The 16,177-nt window shown below is 35.5% G+C and overlaps 1 protein-coding gene across 1 annotated transcript in view; it reads left to right on the top strand.

The window, feature by feature from the left end:
- The first annotated feature begins 615 nt into the window (after positions 1-615).
- LOC129259229 (uncharacterized) overlaps positions 616-16,177 on the top strand; it is a 69,978-nt gene continuing 54,416 nt past the window's right edge. The window contains exons 1-6 of the mRNA XM_064098717.1: positions 616-972; positions 2,468-2,784; positions 3,288-3,448; positions 3,814-4,073; positions 4,536-6,130; positions 12,090-12,242. Coding sequence (XP_063954787.1) covers positions 627-972; positions 2,468-2,784; positions 3,288-3,448; positions 3,814-4,073; positions 4,536-6,130; positions 12,090-12,242 — 2,832 coding nt within the window. The 5' untranslated portion in view covers positions 616-626. The remainder of the gene's footprint in view (positions 973-2,467; positions 2,785-3,287; positions 3,449-3,813; positions 4,074-4,535; positions 6,131-12,089; positions 12,243-16,177) is intronic.

Below are 16,177 nucleotides of genomic sequence, written 5' to 3'. Positions count from 1 at the left end.
AGTTCAGATGGCAAATATTTTCAACAATTACTTTTCACAAGTTGGACTTAAGCTCTCTAGAAGTATACTAACAAACTCCCATTCATTTCATCAATATCTGGGGGATAGAAATCAAAGTTTTATGTTTTTCTCATTTGTCATTATCATCGGGAAATATTCCAAAATCAATGAAAATTTCTAAGATAATACCAGTCTTCAAAAAAGGTGATAGTTCTTTAGCAAGTAACTACAGACCTATTTCATTGCTTACAAACTTATCTAAAATTCTTGAAAAATCATTTATTTTTAATATTATTTATTTAGTTTGATTTGTTTATTTTCTATTCATTATACATATATATATATATATATATATATATATATATAAATTGTTTATTTCTTTATTTTATCTTATTTTTTATTCATTAAATGTGAAAGGGTGCCTTCACCCCACAAGCTCTGATTTTTAGTTGGTCTCCTTCTCTTTCGATTTCATAGTATTATTGTATTATAAAAATGGTTTAAATGTTATATTTTGTAAATATGTATATTTAACTATCATTGTCAATGTAAAAAGATTGAAAGAGAAAATAAATGAATTGAATTGAATTGAATTTTCTTATGTCATGCAGTCTCCTGATGTCACCATGCCCGTCTCTCTTAGTGTCTGGCGTGTCAGGATAGGCACGTATCTCGGGAGGTATCGTCATGACCCGAAGAAAGAAACTGAACAATCAAACGAAAATGACAATGCCAATAGCAATAACCCATCTTGCAATGGTTCTTCAAAAGGTGAAAATAGCCAAAATGTCAACAAGTCTTCTCAACAAACCCCATCTTCTGACGTTGTAGACCTGAAAAGATCACAAACTGAATCTCCAACTACTAACATCGACAATAGAAAAGTCGATGTGTATGGTCAGACTCTGTCGACTTCGGCTATTCCTGGTTGTGCCGCCGTCAATGGATCATCGTGTGATATCAAATGTCCAGGTAATGTCAATCAACACGCTCAACATGGATCATTTACTATGTGTAAGATCGTTACGGTTTGGCCAGCTTGTCCAGGCTCTTGTACTACGTCATCTAGGCTACTGTAATAGTTTACTCTATAGGATGCCCGATTTCCAAATTAACAGGTTACAAGTAATTCAAAATTTTGCAGTACGACTAGTTAACGGTAAAAAAAATATTCACACATCACACCCGTCTTAACTGGCTCCTAGTCTCGTCGCGTGTAATGTTTAAAGTACTGTTTTTAACTTATCAGTGTCCATGCAAATGTTCCAAAATATCTTGTTAAAGGGATGCTCCGGGCTGAAATGACAAATAAATCACTGAAAATTTTATCAAAATCGGACAAGGAATAACAAATTTATGGCATTTTAAACATTTGCATTATTCTGGTGAAACAGTTCTCGGCATATCTCATGAATATTCAATGATCAAATTGATGATGTTATATCCCCACTTGTTCTTTTGCATTTTATTATTTGATTTTTTTACTGTTCTACCAAGAACTAAAACAATTGGATTGACAACTGATTTAGGTTTATTAGGTATTTATTGCTGCAGCTTATTTCATTATATTGGATACACATCATGAACACAAATATGAAAAAATGAAACAATTATAACATAAGAAAAGGGAATGTGGGGATGTCACATCATCAACCCATCTAATGAATATTCAGGAGGACGTGCATTTAACTGTTTTTATAAAATATTGCTAAACTTTGAAATTCAAATAATGTGTTATTTGTTATCCGATTTTAATGAAATTTTCAACATTTTGCTTTGTGAATTTTACCCTATTTAGTTAGATTTAAATATTCTCAGCCCGGAGCATCCTTTAATTGTTTAGGAAAGTATGTTCCAGCTCACAATCTTAGATCAGCCTAAAAGGATCGTTTGAATTGTCCTATTGTTCAGATCAAGTTTTATGGAGGGCGATTATTTGCCCATGCTGCCCCTTCACCTTAGAATACCATCCCATCATAATTATGTTAAGAACTATTCTACACCCAAGATGAAATCCATTTGAAAAACATTCTTAATTAAGAAAAAAATATTGAGTTTCTAATAGTGCCATGATGTCCAGCAAATTTTCCTTGCTTTGTCTGTTTTGTTCTAAAATCGCATTTGGACGCATTTGACAGTGATATGTGCGTTATAATGTACAAGATATAAGAATGTTGGTATTATTATTAGTAGTAGTAGTAGTATCATCATTAATATTACACTCTAAAATACGAAGAGCAAATTTAGCTCTTTAATAGCGTGTATAGTGACTGCACCACGGAGTGCTGATTTGTCTAGTTCAAAATTCAGAACGAGAAAAATCAGCACTCCGAAGTGCAGTCGCTATACACGCTCTTTAAGAGCTAAATTAGCTCTTCGTAGCTCTTCGTTTCTAGAGTGTATTATTATTATCATTATTAGGAAACTCTGTGCGCTGCTCACCGCACGCTTTCAACTTGTTCCACAGACAAAGAATCCAATCCTGTACCGGATCCTTCTGACGCTAAACCTACCAACCCTTGTGACGAAGACGAGTTGGACATGAGGTATATAACCACTCATCACGCATCACCTCAAATTAGTAAACCAGACCAACCAGACTCCTTATCGGATTCAACCCCACAGTTGCATGTAGCTACAGCCATCACTGGTGATCAGGATGACAGCAAACATGACGAAAGGGAGACATCAAACCCTTTACCGTCGGGAACAGATGACGAATCTCCGCCTAGTTCTATGATAAATCTACCAGGCAACGCTGAAAACATATCATCTTGTACCAGGGTAGGTATGATATCTCAAAATTCATTTCTTGACTAGAACTTTTTTTGTCTTACTCAGAATAATTAGGAACACAATGTTATCTGGAAAATACGAAAAAAAATCAAAGCCATCCGAAAGCTAGCTGTATTTTTTAATATTACCTACCGAGATATATCTAGCGATAAGTAAAGAAAGGGGGTGTCTTGCGAGTATTATAGCAACTTGTACTAGTATGAGTTAAACATACCCAATAATATACATGTAAAACAATTTATTTAGTTTGAAAATTGTGTTCTAAAGATAATTCAAGATATTATTAATGGTGATTTTGACACAACCACTTATTACTAAAAAAAAACCGTCATGTAATGTAATGTAATGTTTATGTTGGGTCTAGCATTCGCAATAAAGAGAGTCGGAAAGATATGAATTTTATATAACTAAAAAGAACAGTTTTTAAAGTAAATTGTGTATTACTGTTGTCTTTATGTTTTCCTCTTTGTTACTCTCTTCGTAATCAAAAGGTCGCAGATTATCATGAAACACCAATCTCTCCAGTCAGTAGACATGACAGATCGCCCCCATCTCATGGTGATGCAATCAAAAGGAGTTACTCTTCTCCTATAACCAACGTGCTCCTACTGAGGTCTGGTGACGTGGAGTCTAACCCCGGTCCAAGTACCAAGTAAGCAAATTGAATTTAGTTCCGCATTGTGACGGTGCAACAAATTGATTCCTATTTTCAACATAGGATGATTATATTCTTGTACAGTATAATGACATTTGACGGAAATCGAGTGCGTCGCTCAATTTCGCAAATACTACTTTTGATGACTTGTTCAGCCTCAAGCTGCAACAGTCCAGCTTTTGCATCATATATAATCATTTTTATTATTATTGATGGGTAAAAAATTATTGCATCTACATGTATATGAAAAACTTTAATGGATATTCATAATACAAATTTTTTCCCCGAACATATAGTCTACAAATAGAAAAGGTATTGTGGGAGCACGATTCTGATTCAATCTCTCCACAATATGCCCCTAGGATTCTAACTGAGCATGAGTTAAATCTCCTTGCTGACGGTATGGATCCATCAGACTTCAGGAAGGTCGGACTAGCTCTAGGATTCACTGAGGCTCAGCTAAGTCGGTTTGAGAGAGATAACACTAGCAACATCATGGGAGCTACGTATAAGATGCTTTGCGAATGGCTGAAGAGAGTGCGAGATGATGAAGCGAGGGAGAAACTGTCCAACAAGTTAAAAGACATCAAACTGGTACAGCTTGCCGACAGTTTACTGAACGGTGATTAACATCACGTATCCTACTGCTATGTAGAGAAAATATAGTAATGATAATGTTATATAAATGAAAATAATAACAATGAGAGTTTGAGGAAGGATGATGGACACAATAAAGTCGATAATGATAAATGATACGTAATAGTAAATGATATTTATAAAATGAGAATGCAAATGACGATACTGATAAAAAAATGTTCATTAATATAGAATTTGAAAAAAAATAATGATCACGAGAGTGTAAAGGTATTTCTTGTTTTTGTTTGTTAGCCATAATGAAGTGGAAAACTCAAATAATTCTGAAATTTACATTAAGTATTTCCAAAGTCATGAAAGTATGCTAAAAACAGCAGCAAGAAAACATAAAACATAAACAAATAACACGGAATATCAACTAAAGGTATACATATTTAATTACATTATATTAATTAGTCTTAATGACATGCTATTTTCTATCTTACTACAGGTCAGGTTGGCGATCACATACCATCACTGACGGAAGAGGAATTCCAGAATGTCATAAAAGCGGTCAAAGAATATTATTTAATTCACAACTGTCAGATTCAAGCAGATCCACTGAAGAGTGGCGTTTTATTCAAGTTTGATGAGATCTTCACACACCTAATGTTGATGGAAGAAAATAAGAGGACAACAAGTAAGGCACCGCTACTCTACGATGACTTGCTCAAAACTAAAGTCAACGGAGTTCTTCCTAAACGGTTGCTGGTTGAAGGTGAAGGAGGTGTGGGGAAGACAACTCTCTGTGCAAAGATCGTTTGGGACTGGATTCATGGAGCAGGCTACCAAGAGTTCAAACTGGTACTTCTCGTTCTTCTTCGTGACGTAAGTGATAAGACTATTGGAGAGATAATAAAGTCTTACCTCCCAGACGACATTGAGATTACAGCCATGCGGCTAAACAAGCATATCTTCTCCCACCAGAAAGACGTCTTTCTTGTTCTGGACGGCCTAGACGAGTTAGCTGGTGATCTAAACAACCCTCACCAGATCGCTTTGATCATCTTAAATCGGCTGTTCAAGTCAGGGAGAGTGCTAATTACATCAAGAGGATGGAAATCAGATGAGATACGGGAGATTAGTGAGCTTAGAAAGCTCTATGCTTTCATTGCGGTCGAAGGTTTTTCTGCTAATAATCTGTCTGCCTACATCACTAAGTTCTTCCATCCAGACACAACTTCGGCTGAAGATTTGAATCGATTCATATCAAACAACGATGTGATCAGAGAGAACATGGCCCCATTCCCAATATACACCGTAATGCTGTGCATCATGTGGAAAGACTTTGACGGCGAACGGCGAAGGGCAATGTCCAAGTTGCAAACGTTTTCCCAACTGTTTGATGAGATGATCCACTTTTTAGTAGACCATTATCTTTCCAAGCTCGATACGTCTGCAATTGATGTTGGTGGAAAAATGGATAGGAAACGGAAGGACATTCTACGTCATCTATCCGATATCGGTTGTATTGCCTTGCAGGGGCTTCATGACAGAAAGCTAGTGTTCACTGAACAGGAGTTCCATAGCTTACCGGGTTCTGTGGATACAGGTTGCCAAGTTGGGGTACTCACGAAACAAACGCAAAGTCCTTCTCCGAGAGAGAGAAGACACCATTCTCATTCTGCAGTCTCATCTGTCCAGTTCCCTCATAAGCTATTTCAGGAGTATCTAGCAGGAATGTATCTGACATCTCTTCACAATTCAGGCAGAAGCGAGTACGACAGGTTGATGAAGGATATAATCGAAAAAGCAAGTGAATTCCGTGAGCTTCTGTACTTCACCTCGGCCCAGAAGAAGGAGGTCGGATTGGATATCGTGTCTCATCTCATAGCATCAAGTGTTACTTCAACGTGGCAAATGGGATATGGGTGTATCAATGATGACTTCATTGTTGATGTAGCATATGAGAGTCAAGACCAAACAGTGGCTAAAGCTGTTGCAGATCATCTATCGACTTCATCCAGCAAGACACTTGAGATCGTGGAGAAGATACCGGCGCACACAGTAGCGGGACATATCTTCATCATGAATCATCGTAAAGTGGTAAGTAAACGTTCAAAAGCAATTCATACAGGAACAGCAACAGTCAAATTTTAAAGAAATTCACTCTGACGAAAAAAAATTGTTAAAAAAAATTTAGATAAGATGAAATAGTAAAAAGAGTGGGCTATGCATGGGTCAAACATCCGATATTTGTCATTTCGATACGCCAACAGTTTTTTTTTAATTCCTATTACTGTAGTTTAACCTAAAATGACATTTTTTTTTGTCTCGCGTCCGAGAAAGAAGTGTGCCGGGCCTAAGTTCAAAACGGCTGCCACCCCCCTCACCCCAAAGGAAAAAAAAATCAAACTTTTAATTGGCCACAACTTCTATATTTTGTGGTCATCTTCTCTGCTTTTGATGTCTATTTATATGATATTTGGGTAAGGCAATTTGCTTTTCCAAATTATCATTACTTTTAAACCATTTTTTGTAGAGTTAAAAGGTGATTTTATTAAAATGTTACATTTCTTTACCTTTTTTAAAGCTAAAAAAGGTAGGTCTAATCGTATTATGCATAGGCAGATCCAGCTTTTGGCGAAGGGGGGGGGGCGCACTGCCGAGCGGCGCACATATTTTTGCACTTCACCGGCGCCATAAAATGTTGAAAAGGGGTAAATTCTGACCCTGTCAAATGCTCTTTTCATAATGTAGGATTTCCAGCCATGCCATTTTGCATGACCACACGCAGATAATATTCCGGAGGGAGGGGGGGGGGGGGGGGGGCAAGACTCGAACATTTGGTGCACATCTCACATTTGCACATTTTTTTTTTATACATGTAGTTTTCATGAAATGTTTAGGGAAACAAATGTTTTTCACAACAGCAGATCGCGAATTTGCCCCCCCCCCTTCCCCCCTTGCTGCGTACGACCATTACCTGAAGTCCACTTAAACATATCTCATTATAACAGAAAATATACATCAATTTAAACATAATCTTTCTAAAACATATATAGAGAGAGATTGAAAAACTTATTAAAGAAAGAAACAAGCAAAAAGTAACACAAATAATGCATGTTATGTGCGATTTCAAAATCTCGTGTATTAACCTTTTTATTGCGATGAGGCCAATGTTTTTGTATATCAATAGAGATACATTTTTTTTACTATATGTATATATATATATATATATATATATATATATATATATATATATATATATATATATATATACATACATATATCTTAAAGATTCACGTATTGGCTTCTGTAAGGTAACAAAATAATGCTGAAGATAATGCTTTCATTGCCAATAAAGTTTTTTATTGTTTACTTTTTATTGTTTATTGAGTAAACAATAAAATACTTTATTGGCAATGAAAGCATTATCTTCAGCATTATTTTGTTATATATATACATATATATACACAGGGGCGTCGATCCTTTTTTTTCAGATTTGGGGGGGGGCAAAATCATGAATCAAATTTCCAAAGGCGCTCGATATCACACAAAACAAAGAAACTCACACGAACACACACACATATGCATATATATACATGTTTATATATATATATATATTTATTTATATGACTCATGAGATAGAGAGACATATCTCACCAACAAATTAATGCGAGCGCGAAGCGCGAGCTGAAATTTTTTAGTATACTGAGCTGAAAACAGGAAAAAGGTGCCTGTTTAGGACTGTTTGTAGTAACTCATGAGGAGGTTACATATCTCACTACACAGATAATTCGAGTGCCGAGGGCACCTGAAATTTATTTATATTCTGACCAGAAAGCTTGATATTCTATGCATTTTTGGTACCAATGATTAAGATGGGTATCAAAAAAACAAAAAACAATAGATGCGAGCGCGAAGCACGAGCTTAAAATTTTGAAATTTCGATCTGAAAAAAATGACAGTTTAATGGACGTTTGTGATAAAGAACAAGATTATATCCAGCAAAAGATTATTGCAAATCGAAGCGGGAGTTCTTTTGACGTTTAAAACTGAAAACGGGACATTCTTTTCACCTATTTAATCATGAAAAGTATGGGGTTTGCTACAGAAATGATGCTAGCGCGAAGCACGAGCTGCAAACAAAATTAATGATACATATGTTTTGAAAAAACACTTAGACAATTTGGGCAACACATTGTAGGTTTTGAATATGTATACTATTTTTCAGTAGAAATTAAATTAAGATGGAAATGGAGGGACCCACTAAAAAGCAATGCTTGTACAATGTGGGCCCCTCAAGAAATAGATAACACAACAATAACAAAATAACAAAGCATAACTACAGATAATGAAATGAGAAAAAATAATAAATAAATGAGAGGGAAATACTCACAAAATAAATACAAAGTTATCAAAAATATATAGTTTGATAAAGGACAAAACAACCCGTCCTAAAAATATCCACCCTTCCCCCCCCCCCCAGAAAAAGAGAAGAAAAAAGGAGAGAATGCCCTGAGAAGATGGATTGGTGCTGCTGTACGTAGATAGAACACATGCCGTCGTGGACTCAAGCAATCTGGATTCAACGATGTGTATAAAAGGAGAAAAAATATATAAAATAACCTGGAAAGAATATAATGCACGAAAAATGTGATTGATGCCGTAAAAAAATAACCGGTAGGATGGCGGATAAGCGGACAGGAGAGGAGAAAATAGAGGAGGGGATAGACACAATAATGAGCACATCTGAGAAGGACTTGTGTCAGATTTTATTTTTTTTAGATACATGTAAAAAAGGGATAATAATTATTTTATGTTTTAATTGTAGTCTTTAAAGTAATAATGATGACTTGACAGAGATGATGAATTAAACTTAATTTGGGAGTATATTATAAGGTTTTAATAGAGATAATTTGAATTGAGTCTTAAAAGAGTTCAAAGATTTTGCATGTGTTATATCATTATAAAGTGACTTCCACAACTTCGGTCCATCATATATAAATGTGTTCTGAGCCCGCAAAGTTCTTAAAAGTGGTAAATGAAATTCACCCAATCGCCTTGTTGGATAGTTGTGAATGGATTGATTTTTGGGAAACATTAAATTAAATACATTTGGGAGGTTGTTGTTGTTGTTATAGTTATACATAAACTGACCGACATTAAACAAATATAAGTCCTTAATTTTCAATATTTTATGTTAAAAAAATAATGGGTCAGTATGAGACAAATATGCCGTGTGACATATATTACGTAGAGACTTCTTTTGTAATAGGAGTAATTTGTTTAAGAGTGTTTGTTGTGTATTACCCCACGCTAAAATTCTATAATTCAAATAAGGCAATATAATGGATGAATAAAAGCAGGGACGATAATGGTAAACAAAATTTAAGCTTGTTAATTATACCAATGTTGCGTGAAATAGTTTTACATACATGTATGTTATCTATGTGAAATTTCCATGAGAGCTTATTATCGACTGTTATTCCAAGAAACTTAATATGGGATACATTTTCCAAGGGAGTTCCATCCAAAATAATATCAACAGGAAGTGTATTTATAGAGTTGCTAAACAACATATATTTTGTTTTTCGAAGATTTAGTGACAATTTATTTGCTCTTATCCATTCGGTGACATTTTCTAGTTCAGAGTTGATTATATTAACTAGGTGAAGAGGATTTTTATGTGAAAAAAATAAGTTAGAGTCGTCCGCAAAGAGAATGAACGAAAGAACATCTGATGATCTACAAAAACCATTAATATAAACTATAAACAAAATCGGGCCTAAAAGACTACCCTGGGAAACTCCACAATTAATCTTTTTTTTTTTTCATTTGAGAATTGCAACCGTTTAAAAAGACATATTGCTTCCTACTGTAGTAGCTGTCTTACACTATAGGCCTTAGAGGTGGCACAATGTGTAATGTGTAAAGAAGAAAAGTGACTGACCTTTTTTTTTTATTCAAGCATTGGAAAATAAGATCAAAATTAAAGGATTTGCTCGACGCTTTTTGTATGATTCTGGGATTTTTCAATAAATTAAAGATTTCATGACATCTGTTGGCAACTGCCCCGCCCCAGTCCACTCTGTAAGGGCATGCCATAAGCTTTGTTATGACCATTCAACAATAAAATGTATAACCAGGTGCCGCTGATCATTCTTGACCGGCGCCGATCCAGATTTGGTTGGCAATAGGCCCTTCTTCATTATTCTACCGGCGCGTATTTATTGGAACCAGGGGACGCTGATAATTCTTGACCGGCGCCGATTTAGAACAAGTAGTGCTAATTATTTTTACCGATGTCACGTAAGATTCAGGCAGCGGCAATTCTTAATCGACTGGCGCCGATTTAGAACCAGGAGGCGCCGATTATTCTTGACTGGCGCTGATTTTTAACCAGGTGGTGCTGATTATTCTTGTCCGGCGCCGATTTAGATTTAGGTGGAGCTGATAATTCTTGATCGGCGCCAGTTATAATTAATGCAGGCAGCGCACTGCTGATTATTTTTAACCGGCGAAGTTGTCGGGAAAAGGGTAGTTAAAAGAAAAGATAATGAAGATGATATGATTGTGCTTTGCTGGGGGATAGTCTTTCCTTACTGTTGCTAATATTATATCTGTGTATATTTTTAAGTGGTGCCTTTTCTTTTCTTTCCTTTATTTTTATTTTTTCAAGCAGGGCCTTATCTTTCTTGTTCTTTTTTTGAGCGGCGCCGAAGGGGGGGGGGGGGCGCCCCCTGCGCCACCCCCTGGATCCGCCACTGTTATGGTTAATTGGATATGGGATACATATATAAACTAGTGTCATTAGAAGTGAGCTTCTGAGGTTTAACATTTTTTTAAAAGTGAATTGAATTCCTTTGTTTTTTATCATTAAAAAAATACATACTTTAGGACCCATACATTAGTCAAACAAACGTGTTTTGAGCGAATGATGTCCCATTTAGCGGTAAATGAAAAGGGTTTGCTTGGCGAGTGAAGTGACTATGAATGGAACTATATTGAAAAAAATATCAGTTAGAGGTAGAGGCAAATGTTTAGTGTTAAGCTTTAGCATAAGCTCTCCAAGTTGAAAGAGTATACATTTCTTTAAATTTCAGAAATTTATTTTCAAGTATAGATTACGTGTATCTGTTATACGATTTTATTTTATTTATTTTTTTTTTTTTTTATATTTTTATTTTATCTTATTAATTTATCTATTTTGATTTATTTATTTATTCATTTTTTTTTTTTTTTTTTTTTTTTTTATTTATTATTATTATTATTTTTTTTAATTTTTTTTTTATTTATTTATTATTATTATTATTATTATTTTTTTTTTTGGGGGGGCAATACAAATAATCCATTAATTAGCAAACTTGCTGCATTACCCCAAGCTATAATTCCGTAATTTAAGTAAGGAATGATCAATGCAGAATGCACTGATAACACAATAGTGTTTGGTAGCAAGTGTTTTAATTTATCAAGGATGCCAGTTTTCCGAGCAATGGTTTTGCAGACATTGTAGTTTGTGCGGTTTCCAAGATAGTTTTTCATCTATGACTAGCCCTAGGAATCGAGTTGATCGGACCCTCTCGATGACAGTACCATAACAAAATTACGTAATTTGGTAATGTTTCAAAGATATTTAGCTCCGCCATCCCCCCTAATCTTCAATATTTGAGGCATTGCTTAAAAATGCTAAATCGGCTTCCGTGTAGAGAAGTCCCATGCTCCAGAAACTGTGACAGGCACAATTTGTTGCTTAATTATTTTCTGAATGTCATAAGTGCCAGGTGGTCTGTGTCAAATTTCCAATATGTCCATATTCAGTACCTACATGCACCAGATGATCAACCCGGAATGTTTCATCTCTATTAGGATCAAGGTAAAGCCCAATGTACATGTACCATCTTTTGGACAAACACTCTACACCATAATTTAACAAGATACACGTAAATAATAAATTGAACTATCGAGTAAAATCGATCTTTGATTGTCTCCCCCACATTACTATGGCGTTATCTTTTCTCATAAATTATGTGCATACTTGGAAAACCTTGTCATTTAAAAGGCATGTGGAAAGACTGCTTCAGAGGACCTGGCTGACTTCATGTGGTCCTCATCCACTCTGAGATCAGCATGGATCGCTATCTCTGCAGGCGGAGTAGAGGATATGCATGAAAATTTATCCGAGGTGCTTGCTGATAACGCCACTCATTTGAAGGTACGTACTAAAATTATTATTTGTTCATTTTTATACTTATTTATCCAAAATTATTATTATTATTGTTTTTTTATGGGGGGTTGGGGGGGGGGGGGGCGTTTCACCTAATAAATGACGTGTTGGCAGCTTACAGTTAATTTCTATAGATTATCATAATGTGTATAGTCGTTGTAAAAATAATCATACATTATTATCATGTCCGGTTATCGGGAATGTTTTGTAATACCCTCTACATCTATCTCCAGGAAATAAGAGCACTTTATAACGCATACATTCGTAATTCCCAAGCTTCGTTAATCCGAAGGTTCGGATATTCCGAAGGTTCATTATTCCGAAGGTTCGTATTTCCGAAGGTTCGTTAGTCCGAAGGTTCGTTAGTCCGAAAAAGAAATGAGGTTCGTAATTCCGAAGGTTCGTTAATCCGAAAAAGAAATGAGGTTCGTAATTCCGAAGGTTCGTTAGTCCGAAAACTAAATGATTAACTAACCTAATTTCGTTTTCGGACTAACGAACATTCGGAACAACGAACCTTATTTCGTTCTCGGATTATCGAACCTTCGGAATAACGAACCGTCGGAATAACGCCTCAAATGTTCGGATTAACGAACCATTTTACGTTTTCGGATTAACGAACACCGAGGTATAGGCAATTTACGTGTTTCGGAATTACGAACCTTCGGAATAAAGAACCTTCGGAATTACGAACCTTCGGAATTACGAAGTGTAACCCTTTATAAGAGTAAACATGGTAAATCTTTTCTTCCAAAGGTTAATTTGCTAAAACTGTGTCTGCTTTACACACAATATTTACTGGTAATCAGAGGCGTATTTTCTTTTAATATCCGTGAGCGATTAGAAATAAAATGGAATTATGAAATACTTATTTTAGCGATGATTTTCAGAAAATATATAATTCTGTTTGAATTCCAGGTTCCTTCCTATGTCTTTCTTTTTCATCTTGGCCAAAATTGTTCTCATACAGTGCGTATAAAAAAAAAACGGGACAGATTTGAAAAGTCTATAAAATGTTTGTTTCAAATTATGAGGTCTATATTTTGGTGTAAATGGGTGCTCTAAGGTCTTGTCTTTGAAATGCAATAAAAAAAAAATTTAAAAAATTCATGCTTGAGGGAACACAGGACGTTTTTTGTTGGGGGTTAAAAAAGAGGCTTGCGCCAGAATTGCAGAATATGAGTAATATGATAATCAGACTTTTTGCTAATCAGGAGACTCCCTCTTGACCTTTTCATTATCTGTGCCACAATTTTCGAATTATGCAGTTAAATTTTATTTACAGATCTATTTATTCACTTGAATAATTTTTATTTTCATTTGAACTTCTCTTACGTTTTAATTTTCCTTCATAAGTAACTGAGAAAATGATTTTTTTTTTGTCAACCCAAGCAAGAAGATTTGCATTATTAATTGGGACAATTTGTGATGATTCAAATCCTTTTATTATGTGAAAAAAATTATGTTATGTACCTTTAAAGGATCTATTTTTCAAGGGGTCATTGATTCCTTGACCAAGTTTTATTGCTTGACAGGATACACAGGAATGGATCCATGTCTTTCAATGACAATGGTGTATTGAGTCAATTTTGAAGGAGCTACATATGGCAGCTAAGGTAAAATGTATTAACAAGTTGTGAGCGAGTGAAGTGAGCAGGCAAATATTCCCACTTTTTATTACAATGTCAAATTTTGTGATAGATTTTGACATAATATTTAGAAAATAATATCATACTTTACTTTTTATCTTTCCTTTTATTTCCTGTCCACTTTTTTCTTGGTCATGATTTTTTTTTTATTGAGGGGGAGGGGGAACATCCCAAGGCCCCTCCCATCATCTGTGTGGCACTGTTCAAAATGCACCACAACCTTTGTAGCACACAATGAAAATCCACGCTCTCCCATAATCCGGTTGAAACAAAATTGTTTTAGCTTGAAGATGGAATATTCAAAGCTAACAGAGAGCATATTAAAACGAAACAAAAACAGAACAATTCAAGCAAAATAAATAAATTTGAAAATGAATTTGACCGCATGATTTGAAGGTTATGGCAAAGGTAATGAAAAGGTTAAGAGGAAGTGCTAATTAGCAAGAAGTCCGATCATCATATTTATAATTTTATGCCATTTTGGCGCAAGCCTCCTTTTTAACCCCAGACAAAAGCATTTCATGTTCGCTCAAGCAAGAACGAAACCATTTTTAAAATAGCATTTGAAAGATAAGACCTTAGAGCACCTATTCACACCAAAATATAAACATTAAAATTTGAAACAAATATTTTATAGACTTTTCAAATCTGTCCCGTTTTTTTTATACACGCTGTGGTATCGGTTTATTTATGGTGATTTAGCGTTCGGTTGGACGTATGTAGGTTATGTAGGGCTGTTTCCCGTCATTTCAACACCCCCCCCCCCTTAAAAAAAACCTGACCAAGAAAGCAAGCTCCGATTCCGATGTCGCTTAGTATGTGGGTAGTGTCGGATTCAATTTTACCTGTGCCAAGTGATGATGGCGCACATGCATGCTAATTACCTCATTTGCATATTTCTTTGGTTTGGCTCATAAGAACAAAGGACTGGTGAACTTCAATTAGTCCGATTTCGATGCCGCTTATTAGCATGTGGGTATTGCATGTGGGTATTAGCTTGTGGGTGCGTCGTGGTCTAGTGGTTCGGACTCTCGTCTTTCAAAAAAGGGTCATGGGTTCGAATCCTAGCCATTGCGTGTTTTCCGTCAGCAAGAAATTCATCCACACTGTGCTGCACTTAACCCAGGTGAATGGTACTCGGTAGAAAGAAAGTCCACGAAAGCTCGAGCGCATGTACATGTTTCATCTTTATTAGTAAAAAAAAAAGTTTCATATTCAACTCATGTCCATAGTGCATAGCAATAACACTATACTTGTTTCATTGGTAGGGTGTAATGCATAGACAACATATACATGTAACATAAATGAAAATTGAAAATAGAAACATTAATCTTATAATAATAACGGTACCTCGTTTTCAATGATACTTAAAACGTTACTAGTCTAGTCTTTCCGAAAGCTACAAATCGTTAATAAGCAGAACTAACTCATTTTAATAACTCTTTAAGTAAGCTACAATATGAGCATCATTCACCAAATGTATCTGCTTTCAAAACGCTATGGTACTTATCAAAGAATGCTTACTTGTTTGTGTCAATATGGTTTGACAGTGAACTTTGTATGATTATGGTTTTAAGGAAGAACATAATCATATGCATAACTTCATGTGTCGATCCTGGAGGAATATGATATATTCTATTTCGGGGGGGGGGAGCTGTATTATCAATAAATAAATCTAAATCTAAATATAAATCTAAATTATCCCACCAATCCCGTATTGAATCCCGTATTGATGTACACATGCGTGACACACACAAAAAATCGTTTAAAGGTGTGTTTTACTGTTTTTGTGGGCGGGCCACGCGTGCACTCGCTAAAGGTATAAAAAAACACCGATTTTCAAGAAAAAAAGGTGGTTTTGAAAGACTGGTCAATGGCCAATCGCGGGGTCACCCATATTTACGGTATGTTTTTTTCTCCAAGCTATTTTCCTGGGGCCTTTTCCTCCTCTTTTCTGAAAAGTGTTCGGGTTCTTCCCGATTGTACAAAACTTGTTTAGGAGTCATATTCTGGCGGCAACTCGTGAAAAGCTTTCTTAGGGTTTTTTTTTTTTTGCACACAGAATAACTCGTTTAAGGGGTGTGTAGAAATAATTTGGTCACGCATGTGTATAGCAATACATTTGACTACTCCCCCCCCCCCCCCGGGCCACTAATAATATACAGTACCATTATAACAACCAAGCGGCGACATTCCACATTGTCTGACGAAGACAAGGTGCAGTTGAGACATCGCAATTATTACTTTATCGTAAGGCAACATATCAAATCCTAC

This window comes from Lytechinus pictus, chromosome 4 (genome assembly GCF_037042905.1).
Source record: "Lytechinus pictus isolate F3 Inbred chromosome 4, Lp3.0, whole genome shotgun sequence".
Lineage (NCBI taxonomy): Eukaryota > Metazoa > Echinodermata > Echinoidea > Temnopleuroida > Toxopneustidae > Lytechinus > Lytechinus pictus.
Note: the sequence above shows the minus strand (reverse complement) of the source record. Positions and strands in the feature narration are given on the sequence as shown.